Source organism: Lissotriton vulgaris, chromosome 1_2 (genome assembly GCF_964263255.1).
Source record: "Lissotriton vulgaris chromosome 1_2, aLisVul1.2, whole genome shotgun sequence".
Taxonomy (NCBI): Eukaryota; Metazoa; Chordata; class Amphibia; order Caudata; family Salamandridae; genus Lissotriton; species Lissotriton vulgaris.
The window spans coordinates 327,367,729-327,382,761 of NC_141686.1; the positions used below are offsets into that span (position 1 = coordinate 327,367,729).

Sequence of the window (15,033 nt, forward strand, 5' to 3'; positions counted from 1 at the left end):
GATGGGTCCTCCCATGGGCCTCATTCTAGTGGACTTCAGCCGGGGTCCTGGGATTTCACAGGGGGCTCAGCAGCCATGGACGGGTGAGATATGCAGAGTCACCTAGGAATGACAAATACACATTGCAATGTTGCAGAGGCAGAGGGCAGCAGCTTACACACCCAGCACGCCATACGACTAGCCATTCTCACCCACAATCCATACACGCTCGGGAAGCAGATTAGCCATCAGCCGGGGCACAATGCTGTTCTGCAGGTTTTAGGAGTCATGTGCAGAGCCAGGGAATCTGGCACACACATGCAAGATGATCATATCTGCCAGGCACACCACTTGCCCATTAATGGAGTGGTAATGTTTGTGATTCCTGAATATGTGCTCACTTGCCTGTGGTGGCACACGAGAGACATGTGTGTAATCAATGACACCAACAGCATTGGGGATTTGCCCTAGGGGATACAAGACTCCCTTCACAGCTGGCAATTCAGAACCCATGGCGAAATAGATATATCTGTCCTTGTATATCATCATGGCGGACAGAACATCACGCAGCACCATGCTGAACATCGGTTGAGACATCCCAGTAGCGCTGGCCACTGTCTCCTGGAACAATCCTGTGGTGAAAAAATGCAGGGCTACCATCCCTTTAAAAGTTGGGGTGAAAGCTGTTGGATATGTCGGGCGAGGCTGCAGGTGGGTCTCCAACATATCACAAAGGGTTTCATGGTGGCTCTATCAAGAAGGATCCTCCATGTCCTCCAGCACTGTCAAATGACGAAGCAGATTTGGCCTCCTCCTAGTTGAGATGAAAGTGGACACATGTCAATGCAATGCATCAAGAGATGTGCACAGCATATCAGGGTCAGGGTGACACAGCGGAAATAAAGAGCAACTCAACACTTGAGTGACACACCACCTTACATGTGTGTACGTTTGAGCTACACAAAGAGCACACCTCTCTAATTACAGTACACAAGTACCTCAAACACCACATAGGTCAATGTGAATGCACATTGTGATATGGCCACATTTCACATGTACACGCCTGGGAGCATGGCATCCAGGCAATGTGTAACAACGAAACAACACTGGCTCAAACTTAGCTGCTGTACCCGTCACACCTCAATGCATCATTTAAACCTGGCACACATTCACAACACAATGACCACAGTTGGCACTGAACTGACAATTGTGTCTATGAGCAGACAGACGAAGCCATGCTAGTAATTACATCATACAGTGAGACGAGCATTGCCGTGAAATCACTGCACCTCAACACATTGAGATGTGTACACATCGTAGAGTCCACTACAACACTGTCCTGCCTCCTCGACCATCTAATTCATAAGTGACATGTGAGGGAGTACAGGCCAATCTATGACACACATACACAAACATGGCATGTGTAGCCACCAGTGGAGTCAATGGGACATTGGCATTGTGTGCACAATGATGTGCCCTTGACCATGTGGCTACTGTTTACTAGAAGTGTGCCAGATGGCTATTGCCATTGTATGGCCCCCAAATTGCGGCAGCTACCACCTGTCCCCGGTGGTGTGTCAATGGCAACCCCCAATCACACAGGTGCGGTAGTCATTGGCATGGAGACATGCCCAAATGGCGGTTGGCATGCTCCGCCACACATACCGTGGTGCCTCATGTCACTGTATGTCACCTAAATCACGGTAGCTACCGCCTGTCCCCAGCGGTGTGTCACCGGCACCCCGCAATCACACAGGTGCGGTAGTCATTGGCATGGAGACATGCCCAAATGGCGGTTGGCATGCTCTGCCACACATATCGCGGTGCCTCATGTCATTGTTTGGCCCCCAAATCGCGGTAGCTACCGCCTGTCCCCGGCGTTATGTCACTGGCACCCCCCAATCACACAGGTGCGGTATTCATTGGCATGGAGACATGCCCAAATGGCGGTTGGCATGCTCCGCCGCACAACATATCACGGTGACTCGTGTCATTGTATGGCACCCAAATCGTGGTAGCTACCACCTGTTCCTCGGCGGTGTGTCACCGGCACTAGGGGTGGGCAGAATTTGCGTAATCTCGTTACGCAAATCTCCGCAAAACGGTAAAAAATCTCCACGAACATGCAAGCAATTCAGCAAACACGTGGAATTGCTTGTTCGCGATGCTTTTTTACTGTGCGCAATCACTGTGTGCGTGCTCGGGGCGAAATAGCTTGCGAACACGCATTTGAGAACGCGAACAAGCAAAAAATATTGCGAAGGCGCGGAACTCAGAATTTTGGCCAATTTTGCGTTCTCCGCAGAACCCAAAATTACCCAAATTCCGCAAATTCCGTGAACGGAACGGAATTTACTGCCCAGGCCTTACCAGCACCCCCCAATCACACAGGTGCGGTAGTCATTGGCATGGAGACATGCCCAAATGGTGGTTGTCATGCTCCGCCACACATATCGTGGTGCCTCATTTCATTGTATGGCACCCAAAACGCTGTAGCTACCGCCTGTCCCCGGCGGTGTGTCACCGCCATGGAGCATGCCCTAGAGTCAATGGGAACGACGATTGGGGTGGCATGATGCAATTTTGGAAATCGGGGTTGGCGTGCTCCGCCAGCGCTGAGGCAGTCAGTGGATGCTTTCGAAAGATGCACCATTGTGGTAGCACAGTCCGGGCCCCGGCGGTGTGTCACCACCATGGAGCATGCCCTAGAGCCAATGGGAACGACGATTGAGGTAGCATGATGCAATTGTGAAAATCGTGGTAGGTGTGCTCCGCTACCGGGAAGACGGTCATTGGATGCTTTTGAAAGATGCACCATTGTGGTAGTGTACTCCAGGCCCCAGCTGTGTGCCACCGCCATGGAGCATGCCCTAGAGCCAATGGGAACGACGATTGAGGTGGCATAATTCAATTTTGAAAATTGCGGTAGGCGTGCTCCTCCATCGCGGAGGCGGTCATTGGATGCTTTTGAATGAAGCAGGACTGGACCACCAATTGCTGCAGCTTGGCACCTTTGAAACAACCCTAGGGGGCTATATATGTGTGGCAGGGAGCCTCACATTTCCACATCTCACAGAGCCTGCTGCCAAAGACCTCTGACCTGCTGCTGCTGCCGCCTCCAGGGACTGCTGCCTGAGACCCCTCATCTGCTGCTGCCTCCAGGGGCTGCTGCCTGAGACCCCTCATCTGCTGCTGCCTTCAGGGACTGCTGCCTGAGACCCCTCATCTGATGCTGTATCCAGGAGCTGCTGCCTGAGACCCTTCATCTGCTTCTGCCTCCAGGGACTGCTGCCTGAGACCCCTCATCTGCTGCTGCCTCCAGGGACTGCTGCCTGGGACCCCTCATCTGCTGCTGCCTCCAGGTACTGCTGCCTGAGACCCCAGACCACCCAATCCCACCACAGTTGTTCCATGCTCACAGTGATGGCAGGGACTTAGAAGATCCTTGCCAGTCCACTCACAAGCGAGGAGCTGGAGATGCTCGTGGACGAGGTGCTCACACAGTACCCAAGGCTGTATGGTGCCCCAAATGTCATGGTAAGTCATGAATAGCGGAGCTGTAGGGCAGGGTGTGCACACATCATCGATGACAAACTGGCCTTGTCCCAACACATAAATAAAGTGGTTCACACCAGCATTGGGCTAATGAGAAGCCTCAGAAAAATCTTTAAGTGGATTCCACTTGCATCTCGGAAACCCCTCATTCAGGGCCTCATAATCAGTCGCCTTGATTATAGAAACGCACTATTGGCTGATGTGAACGAAGGCTCTTTAACTAAACTTCAGACCCTGCAAAACTCTGCTGCGAGGTTGATTCTCGACCTCCCACCCCGCACCCCATCAGCTCCGTGCCTCAGGACTCTCCACTGGCTTCCAATAAGAAAATGCATCAAATTTAAAATATGCTGCCTGGTGCATAAGTCCATAAATGGACAGGGACCAAAGTACCTTCAGAGAAAGCTCCAGGGCTACTTTCCGGGAAGGACTCTACGTTCATCAAATAAACACCTTCTAAAAGTCCCAAAGGTTAGGACTGTCAGAAATGGGGATAGAAGTTTCTCCAACATAGGCCCCACCACTTGGAACACCTTACCACTGTTTATCAGAACTGACCCTAACCACAAAACTTTCCGCAAGAATCTTAAAACTTGGCTCTTTTAAATCCATTAATTGCCCCCTGTCTCTCTATCTTTAGTTTCAGCAAGCGCTCTGAGACCGAACGGTGACATATGCGCTATATAAAAATAAACACATAAACACACATAAACATAAACACATGTAGTTGTACTGATGCAGTATATGCCTGTGGGTTTGGGGTTGTGTCATGCACTGCATAAAATACAGTCTCCAGGTGAAACGTAAGTGTCCCAATGTGACAGGTTGGCCTGCCTGCTGTAGTGGGTATAAGTGTAATGATTTGCGATGTCAGCTATACAGTGAAACAGTATGTTGGTCATGCAGGAGCCAGGACAGTTATTGTTTGGCAAAATGGCTGTGTGTGCCCCTGTTGTCCACCTCAGCATGAGCCCAGATGGTCTGCACAGTGCCCGCCCACCAAGACAGGGACACATCACTTCACTTACTGTGTTATTCCTAAGTTTATTTGCATTGCACTCCAGCTATGCACCATCTCAGCCCATTAGTTTGCACACGACCAGACTTGTGTTGAGGTATTGCTATTTGTGAGGCCATGTCCTTCAGTGTCACACACATGACATACTATCGGATCACATGGTGGGGACATTGAGTGCTGCACAGTCTTGCACACAGTGAGTCTACCCCCAGACACAGATTGATATGTGATGTATGTGTTGCTCAACCATGCTGAAGACTGGAGATGTGTGCAGGCCACAAAGGGGTTTCAGTGTTGGCATCCTGCATATGTGTGTGAGATGTGCAGGGACTAGGTTCCCCCTCACAACTGCCTGCAATCACATCAGCTTATCCCATGCAGAGTACCCATGTGATATGTACCCTAGTCTCTGATGGATATATCGTAGAATCTGTGACGAGTTTGTGTCTTGCTACTATACTGATAGATGTTGGTACATGACACTGTGTCCCCTTCTTGTCTCCCATGCCTGCAGCTCAAGGTACACCAGCGTAAGGCCATGTGGAGGGCCGTTGCAGCAAAGGTTCGAGCTCTGGGGGTATCTAACCGACGGCGCACCCACTGCCACAAGAGGTGGGACGACATCAGCCGGCTGGCAAAGAACGTGGCAGAGATTACCTTGGGGCTGCTTCCTCGCACTGGGAGTTTGGTACGGTGCAGCATGACACCACTGGTGGGCCGCATCTTGGCGGTGACTCACCCTGAGCTGCATGTACGTCTGAAGGATCGTCAGCAGCAAGGCAGGGGTGAGTATTTGGGGAGGGTGACTTTGTCTGGGAGTGGCTGCATGTGTACAGGGCTTGTGCCAGCGCTGGACTATGTGATGTTGGTGTAGGGATGAAGTGTCATGTAAGTGGCTGCTGGGCTGAGTGCCAGTGTCATGCATTTGCCAAAATTGTTCCTACAAAGGTAATTCTCCATGCTGTGCATTACCATTGCAGTCTGGGTTGTGCTCTTCAGGTTTCTTCAGCATTGGGGTAGTCTGGGGTTTCACATTGGGAGGGAACAGCAGTGTTCACAATCTGAGTGTGACTTCATCAATGAGTCCATTGCATGCAGCCAGAATTTTGAGGCCTATACATCTGACAACAATGTGCACCAGTCTTTGGGCTCCAGAGTACAACATGGTAGTTGGCATGGGCTCTTTGCCATTGTGGACTGTCATGTTGTAACCGGTGTCTCTGTTGTCCCCTTCTGTTCCATCGAGGTCTGTCAGTGGCAACAAGTGGTGTGCCCCCATCATGTCCCTATGTATGTGCAGAGCTAGTTGTGTGTCTGGTAGACTACAGCCACAGGCAAGGTGTTGTTCTGTGCGGCATTAACATGGCTCAGTCATGACAGATGATCAGAGTTACATGCACTGTTGGGGTCTATGTAGTGACATGCCGCATTGTGATTGCAGGTTGTGGTGTGCAACATGTCGATTTGGTACTCTTTTGAACTGCATTGATTGCATTGGTTCGTTCTGTTGCTGCCACCAACCTGACCCTGCATCTCTCTCTCATACAGATTCACCAGTGGTCACGGAGGAACAGGAGCCAGACACCAGTGGGGGTGATTCTACCACTACAGCTGCACAGGGGCCCAGTAACACAGATGTCACTAGCGCCTCAGAGGGGGACCGGAGTCTGCAGGAGGAATCCCAGCTTGAGACGCAAAGTACCACATCATCTGATGCCAGCGGTGATGCATCCATGTTGCCGGGCACAGGGAATGGAAACTCTACATCTTCATCAACCACACAGCGGCCAGTGCCCACCCTCCCAGCCACTACCTCTGGTGCTGCCCATTTCCGGGTTAGTAAAAGGGGCAGAGTTTCCTTCACACCTGGCACCGCTGCTCCTGTCTCCCCTGCTGCCCTCAGTGCTGAGTCTGTTCAGCTTTTGCTCCAGCTTTGCATGGGCCAGACAGCTCTGCTCAATGCCTTCATTGACCATGACAAAAAATTAGCACAGGTGGTTGCTTACATGGAGGGCATACATTCCGTCATGGGTGGGCATCACCGTACTGTCAAGTCCTTGTCCTCCACATTGATGTCTGCCTTTCAACAGGCCCATACTACCAGTCCAGCTCCGGAGCCTTTGTCCACCCCCCAGGTTGTGACCACGTCTGACGAAAGGGACCATGGTCCACAGACCTCAACGTCCCAATACAGCACACGCAGCACACAGTAGCAACAACCCAAGCATCCCCGCCCGCAGAAACCATCCTCACAGAAGAGCAAAGCCTCCCCAGAATGCAAAGACAAAAGCCCGTCAGGCAAAACCAAGGCCCGAAAAAGCTAAGAAGCAGACCTCAGGCTCACATGCCTCAGAGGCATCCCCAGCATCCCCAGCTAAGGACTCTCGTGTCCCTAAAGCATCTTGCAAAGCGAGGCATATAGTTTCTGTGCTCACTGAGGAGGTGGTGCATGGCAAGGGTACACCTAAGAAGGGCTCCAAGGTAGATTCAGCCACCACTTTGACTCCCATTCCAAGCCCAGTGAAGCAGGGGAAGGAGGGCACTGTAGGGTGTATACCTGGCAAACAGGGGCAGGTGGGTCAGAGGTGAAGCCAGACAAAGCATTCCACTGGAGTGCCAGTGTCTGCACCTGATGCAGCTTTGTTTGTGTGTGTGCCTGTTGTGTCCACACAAGTTCCCATTATTCCCAGTACAGGGAAGCCATTTTGAATCCCCAAGAAGTGGAAAGGCACCTCTCAAACATCTCCCACCCACACTGTGTCTCAGGTCTGCATGACTCCACCTCTACGTGCCACTACACCACCTGGTCCAAGCAGCCCCCTGGCTTGCCAAGCCACTGATAGCTCTACCTCACCTGGGCCGCTCTCTCCCCAGTCAAGTGCTCCTGCTGTCCCCGACACACACCCAGCTCCCAGTCCGCCTGACAGCCAAGTCTGAGTGGTAGTCCCCCTCACACACCTGTCTCTCACACAGGTGGGCCTGTACTGCCCATTGTTAGCCCCCTGACTGTGTTGCTGCCCATGGAAGGGTACAGTCGCACACCCTCCCTGTGCAGATTCTCATGTACTCGCTCTGCACTTTGCCATGTCCACTGGGCTTCCCGTTTTGCCCTTGCCTGTGAAGATTCTCATGTACTCACCATGCACTTTGCCCTGAACACTGGCCTTGTTGCTCTTTGCTGGGTTGAACTCTTCCCTGTGCAGCCTCTCATGGATGTGCTGTGCACCCTGTACTGCCCACTGGCCTTCCTGTATTTACCTAGCCTGTGCAGATTCTCATGTACTCGCTCTGCACTTTGCCATGGACACTGGCCCTGTTGCTCTGCTGTGTTGGACTCTTCCCTGTGCAGCCTCTCATGTACTCACTCTGCACCCTGAACTAGTTACTGGCCTTCCTGTTTTGAGATTGCCTGTGCAGATTCTCATGGGTATGCTGTGCTCCCTGAACTGGCCACTGCCTTCCTTTATTGAGCTTGCCTGTGCAGCCTCTCATGTACTCGCCATGCACATTGCCCTGGACACTGGCCTTGTTGCTCTTTGCTGGTTTGGACTCTTCACTGTGCAGCCTCTCATGTACTCGCCATGCACATTGCCCTGGACACTGGCCTTGTTGCTCTTTGCTGGTTTGGACTCTTCACTGTGCAGCCTCTCATGTACTCGCCATGCACATTGCCCTGGACACTGGCCTTGTTGATCTTTGCTGGTTTGGACTCTTCCCTGTGCAGCCTCTCATGTACTCGCCATGCACATTGCCCTGGACACTGGCCTTGTTGCTCTTTGCTGTGTTGGACTCTTCACTGTGCAGATTCGCATGGATATGCTGTGCTCCCTGAACTGGCCACTGCCTTCCTTTATTGAGCTTGCCTGTGCAGATTCTCATGGATATGCTCTGCATCTTGTGCCTTGCTGTTCTCTACTGTTGGTGCCTATCTGTGCAATCTGTGAATACAGACAGTTATGTAGGATTTCAGTAATTGAAGACTCTATGGCTCAGCAAAAGACTCAAATATTGGCAATGGAAGGATTAAAGGAAGAGATTAATTGGAAGCTCGTGGATTTGGAAAATAGGTCACGTCGGAACAATCTCCGAATTTTAGGTGTTCCAGAAGGAAATGAGGGTTCAAATATCCGACAATTTGTGACGGAATTATTTACAGAGGCCTTCCCAGAACTAAACCACTGGAAATGGGAAACTTAAGTACAGAGGGCCCATAGATTCCCATTCCAAAAAAAATGCAAGACAAGACTTAACTCTTAAACCGCGAGCGATCCTGATTTCCTTAAATAATTTCTTGGCTAGGGAGGCCCTCTATGATTTAGCAAGGCCTAATAGGAAGCGCAAGGGAAAAGGCTTGGAATTTTTTGTACGCCCAGATTACTGCCCCGCCACTGTTCAGTTGCGCTGGCAGCTTCGCCAGTTTATACCTTTATTCCGAGCTAAGGGTGCTCAAGCTTTTCTTTTGAATCCTGCTAAGCTTAAAATAATTCATAAGGAGCGCACCTATTTTCTAACTACTGAGGGGGCATCCAAGGAGTTATTAGCCTCGTTTTGATTTGATTACTCTCCAGGTGATTCTTGTAGCGGTTCGATGGTGTCCAATCGTTCTATGGTTCCTATTTTTAAGAGCAAAGATGTCTTAGTATAATTAGAAAAAGTTTTTTGTTTCTTTATCAAGCTCTTTTTTTTTTTTTTTTATATACCAGTACTATTATTTGATTGATGGGTACTGTCATCTTCTTTAATTGAGTACTGGAATTAGATAAATAACAAGCAACTGTAGTGTGGACAGAGCTATGTGACGTGAGCCACTCAGTGCTTATCATGTCATCATCCTTAGGGACTGGAAAGTCCCTTTGCCCTGTTTGGGTGGGGTTAAGGGGGGGGGGTGGGTTGGCTCAGGCTGAGCTTGGGGTGGGCTGGGTTGGGAAGGAGGGGTGCAAACAAAATCAGAAAATGTACTAGCACGACTATTTTGACTATTTTCCTCTTTTTTTGTTTTTTCAGTAAACAGTATAATTTGATGCATAGCAACCGTTGTGTGAATTTAGAGATTTATACTCGCCTCTCGATTATCAAAAATCATATCTACAATTGTGTCCCGATGGCAGCATGGGTTTATTCCAAATAGAGATACAGCTGACCATATCCGGAGAATCATTGCCTTGATGGATTGGGCAGAAGGCACTAATACGTCAATTGGGATCACCCTATTGGATGCCGAAAAGGCATTCGATAGGGTGGCCTGGCCTTATATTTGGGATTTATTTGACATGAAGGGATTTGGTTCAGGTATAATAACAGCTTTGAAGGCTCTCTATCAAAATCCGACATCCTGTGTTAAAGTGGGGGCTAATAAATCTGCTTCATTTCCTATCCAACGAGGAACGCGTCAAGGGTGCCCATCCTCTCCACTTCTCTTTGCTATATACATTGATATTTTTCTTAATCAATTAAATCAAGAAGAGGATATAATCCCAGTAGAGGTCGCAGGTGTAAGTTATAGGGTCCTGGCATATGCAGACGACGTGGTAGTGGTACCCAAAGAAATTGAAAAAGCTCTCTATAAAATTGAAGAACTGGCAGCAATCTTTGGGTCATTTTCAGGTTACAAACTAAGCTTATCCAAAACACAAATACTTTTTGTTGGCCAAAATCCCCACTCCCGAATTAATGTAGTATCCAAAGCAACCTATCTGGGAATCAAATTAACTACCCCAATTTCCGAAATTCCTAAACTTAACTATATTCCAATTTTGAAAAAAGCTAACTCCACTCTTGAACGAATCGATCACCTACATTTATCATTACACGGGAGGAATAATGTCTTAAAAATGTTAATCCTACCAACATTTTTATACTTATTTAGTGCCACTCGAATTTCCACTAGACTTCTTCAAACAACTAGAAAAAATGTCAGGGAGATTCTTATGGGGATACAAGGCTAATCGGAGAGCTTATAAGAAAATTATTTTATCAAAGTCTAGAGGAGGATGGGCGATCCCACATTTCTTATTTTATTTTCCAGCAGCAGTATTACAATTTATATCCCCTCTAATTGTAGGCAATAAAGCCCCGACTTCACCAGCACATACTCCATCAATATATGAATTTGCACTAGGCATTGAACCTCGAGGATATTTTTTTAAAATAATAGAACCGAGTTACTACAAAAAAAACAAATTTAAGATAATAACTGCTGCATATAAAGTGTGGAAAATCATTAGCAAACTGGTTGGGATTCCGAAACTGTTGTGGTATACTCCTCTAAATTCACCACATTGTTTCCCCTCTATATTTAGAGATCCTGTGATGAATAGATGGAGGAATAATGGTATAAACTATCTGGATGATCTATGGTTAGATAATCGCATAACCACTTTCTCTGAACTTCAATCTAAATTCAAACTCACAAGCCATGATTATTTTAAATATTTACAACTCTTTCGTTTTTAAAATTCATTATCTTCTAATGACCGCCAAGGCCTCCAAAAGATCGTATCGATAGACAGTCTCTACTCTAAAAGAAAAATAGGTTATTTCTATAATTTACTTAGGACTTACCTCCCAGATGACTTATCTGTGACTCAACAGAAATGGTTCACGAAATTAGGAGTAAATGACGCCCTGCTCAATGAATCAATTGATTTAGCTGATTCTATTTTATTTTCTGGGCGATCACAAACTCAACATTATATGGTTATGTTTGATCTTTATTACACACCAGCTAAAATTATGAAATGGGGGGCTACTGCTGGTATATGTTGTAACCGTTGCACTCCGATTGGAGCAGATGTAATACACATGTTTTTTTTCTTGTAATAAGCTAACTGTTATACTATCTGAAATTCAGAAATTCATTCAGATTATATTAGGGAGAACAGTAATTCTCAGCCCTGAGTTGATCTTATTTGGACTATCATCAGACTCCTTAGAGAAAGAACAACGGTCTTTGATTTTTATTATGATGTCTGAATTTCGTGCATGTATCACCCAGGAATGGATTACCCCTGAACCACCTTCTTTTTCCATGTGGGGGGCTCGGCTACTAGCCAAATTCAATTTTGAACTTGCTATTTATGCAACAAAAGGACGGGAAAAAAAACAACTAGGGAAGAAAATTTGGGAACCGATCCAACAATGGATCCAAGGGAAAACGAACTGATAAAGTACGTGATGTAACATCTTGCAAGCTATGATGTATAATGAAAATATCTGATTTGTTTGCAAAACAATTAATAATTTTAAAAAAAAAGCAATTTAAGCATCCAGTGCTCCAACTGCTAGAGCTAAAACAATGTCATAATAGTGAACTTACAAAATTCAAAAAATGAAGAACAAGATATGAGAATGGATAATAAAAATGATATGAGGCGTCAAAAAAAAAAAAGACAGTTACTCTTGTCGTCTGTTTTGTCAGTGTCCTTACTGAATAAAGTAATTTTGGTATGTGCATATGGTTGACTATGCCCCATGCTCTATGTGCCACTTCAACATTGCCAATGTCTTTGATCGCCTACTCTTTTTTTCATAGGGGTGACAGGGACTTCAGTTCTTCCTCACACTGATACTTGGGATGTTTACAATGACAATTTGGTCCTGCGCTGCAGTAGTCATTTTCATGCATTTACAGTGTTATGGATATTATCTTCAAATGTCAGTTTGGGGGACACTGCCAGCACAGAGTGTGATTCTATCCACAAATTTGCAGGCAGGCTTGGCAATGTCATGATGTATGTGTGTTGTACCTTTATTTGTGCCCAGCAGTGTATGTGTGTGTTCATATTGTGATGGCCAGTCATCTTGGTCCCATGGATTGCCTTATATGTATGCTCTTGAGTAGTCAAGAAGTGTGCAGTGTGAAGGGTGTGACTTTGTAGGGAGTGTTGATGTGTGTGTGCCTCTGTATTGTCAACAACACACATGTGTCCACCAAGATTTGGGTGCCTGTTGTTTGGATTGTTCAGCCCTGTGGATGTAGTTGTATGCACATGTGTGGGTTGTGTGTTGTGCACTGTGCAGTTTGTTGGTGTGGCCATGCAGTTCTGTCTGGCTCTTTTCTTGTTGTTATTGTCACTTGTGAGTATGTAAATGTAAATGTAAATGTAGAGGTACTTGTATAGCACACAACTACCCGGAGGCATCTTGGCGCTTGTACGAATACCGCTGAGGAACCATTCCTGGCCTTTCCCTGTGAAGTGCCCACTCCTGGGCACCCCCAAGAGGAAGCCAGGCATCTTAGCGTTGTTTGGGCCATTGTGGAGATTAAGCAAGCTATTGCCCAGAGCTGCAGAGCAGGACCCATGATTAGAATAGGCACCCAGGCGAGAATTAACAGGTCAGAGGAAATTGAGCCCAAGACCCGCCGAGGCAGGAATTGAACCCTGGTCCCGGGCCAGACTTCTGCATCAGGGTCTGCCGCTCTAACCATTGAGCCACACTTCTCCACTAGTATGCAGAGTGTGTGACTGCCACATCAGTGTGATGTTTGATTGTTCATCCATGTGTCTGGTTTCTGTTTGTGTAGACTGTGCAGGCCTGCTGCTCCACACTGCCATTGTGGTTGTGTTTTCTCATGCATTGCTTTCACATGGGGCCTTTTTGCCTCCAGTATGGCATGTTGTGTGTGGTGCGAAGCCACCCCCCATCTGTGCTTAAAATGCCTACCCATTGTGGGTCTGAACTCCTTCTGTTTGTGTATGGTGCATTCACCACTGACGTGAAGTACCCTTCACTTAGATGTCAGCTGTCCCCTTGCTTTTTATGTGTGTGTGTGCCTTCTCATCACTTCATTTGTGGCAGTGTGCTTCGTGATGCAGTTCTTTGGCCAGGAGCTATGTGCCACTCAGGATATTTGCACAATTGTTTATTTGTGATGTCCCTGTGCTGTTTGGCAGGCATGGTTGCTCATCTGCTGTTCAGCTGTGTGTGCTGCCAAGTCCTCTGGTCAAGATGATTCTGCCTTTGTATCCCAGATTTGTACATCAGTTGTTGTTGTGTTGGATGTTTGTGTGTTGGCTGTGGTATTGCTTCACTTCCTGGGTGTGCTGTTGTGTTCCTGCTGGTCTGATTTGTGTAGTGCGGGTTGATGTTGTGTCACTGATGTCTGTGTGTGACTGTTATGCTTGGTATGCACACACTGATTGTTGTGCGTGCAGTGCTCTGTGTGTGTTGCCTTGTCATTGCCTGGTGTGTATCCCCTGATGTCCTGCAGTGTTTGCTCTGTTCTTTTGCCTGTGCATCTGTTGTTTGTTTGATGTGGCTGTGTTGTTCTGTGATGGTGCACTTCTTGTGTGTGTTGTGGTATGTTGTTTTTGCATTGTTCCTGAGTGGTTAGGTAGTGTACTCCTGTTGTGTGTGTGCTCCCATTGCCTTGCCACGGTTTGGCTGCACAGAGCATGTGTGTTTCTTTTGTGGTTCTGTGTGTGTTTATGTTTGGTTCTGTGTTTGTCTGTAGTTATTATGCAGATTTTATTCTGGCATACCTGTGTGTGATGTTGGTGGGTACTCCCAGGGTGTGTGTTTGTTTGTGGGTGTATGGACTGGCAAGTGTTGCCAGCCTTCAGTGTGTTTGTCACTGGTGTTGTGTGGTCCAGGTGTGAGGGGGGGGGGTGTTTGTGTGTACATTCCTCCTGGTTTTTGGCAGTCATGGATTGTGTCAATGGGCCCTATGTTTTGTGCTGCTGGTGGACTTCTGTCAGGTGGTTGTGTGCACGAGTGTCACATTTTGACTTCTGGGCCTTCCTTTCATCCTTGTGGCTATACATGGTTTGCCTTGCTGTCTCCCTATGTTGTTGCACTGTGATGTCTGTGGTTTTTACTTCCCTGACTGTACCAGCCATGTGTGGTGTGATGGTCTGGGGGGTGTTGTGTGTCCCACTGTCCCTTGTCTTGCATGTGATGTATACATGCTTGTTGTGTGTCTCCATGGTCTTTCATATGTGTGCATCCAACTTTGGCATTCCTATTATTGTGCTCCATTGCTGTTAACATTTGGGGGGTGTATGTGCATGTGTGCCAGTCTGTGGTATGTATGTGTGACTATGCAGGCTGTGTGTCCATTTGTATGTTAGTTCCTTGTGTGTGTTCATTTGGTGTTTGTACTCATTTTTGTTTCCATGTGTGTGGTGGTGGTGTGGTGTGTGTGTTTCCCTGGCCCTGTGCTACTGTGCTGTGTGTTCCTGTGCAGCCACTCCTGCTGTGGTTGTCTCCCTTGTTGTTTGTGTGGTGCAGGGTGTGGTTTGACCTGGCTTGTTGTTGTGAATGTGCCTTCATGGGGTGTGCTAATTTGTGGTGGGAGGAGGTGTGGCCCTGGGGTCTTTGTGCCTTGCCCATGATTTGGACTGGCCCTGCCTTCTGCATTGTGCGCATGTTTTGCCTTGTGTTCTCCGTGGCGGTGACGTGACCACGAAATTGCTGCAAGATCACGGTAGATGTGTGTCCAGGATGCAGAGGGCTGACTTGGTGGCAGGTGGGTCATGTGT

At 47.8% G+C, this 15,033-nt stretch overlaps 1 protein-coding gene across 1 annotated transcript; it reads left to right on the forward strand.

Annotated features, from left to right (window-relative positions):
* The first annotated feature begins 5,018 nt into the window (after positions 1-5,018).
* On the forward strand, positions 5,019-6,765 carry LOC147736645 (uncharacterized). Its single transcript, XM_086952649.1, has 2 exons — positions 5,019-5,337; positions 6,101-6,765. The coding sequence occupies exons 1-2, from the start codon at positions 5,019-5,021 to the stop codon at positions 6,763-6,765; spliced, it is 984 nt and encodes a 327-aa protein (XP_086808775.1).
* The last annotated feature ends 8,268 nt before the right edge of the window (positions 6,766-15,033 follow it).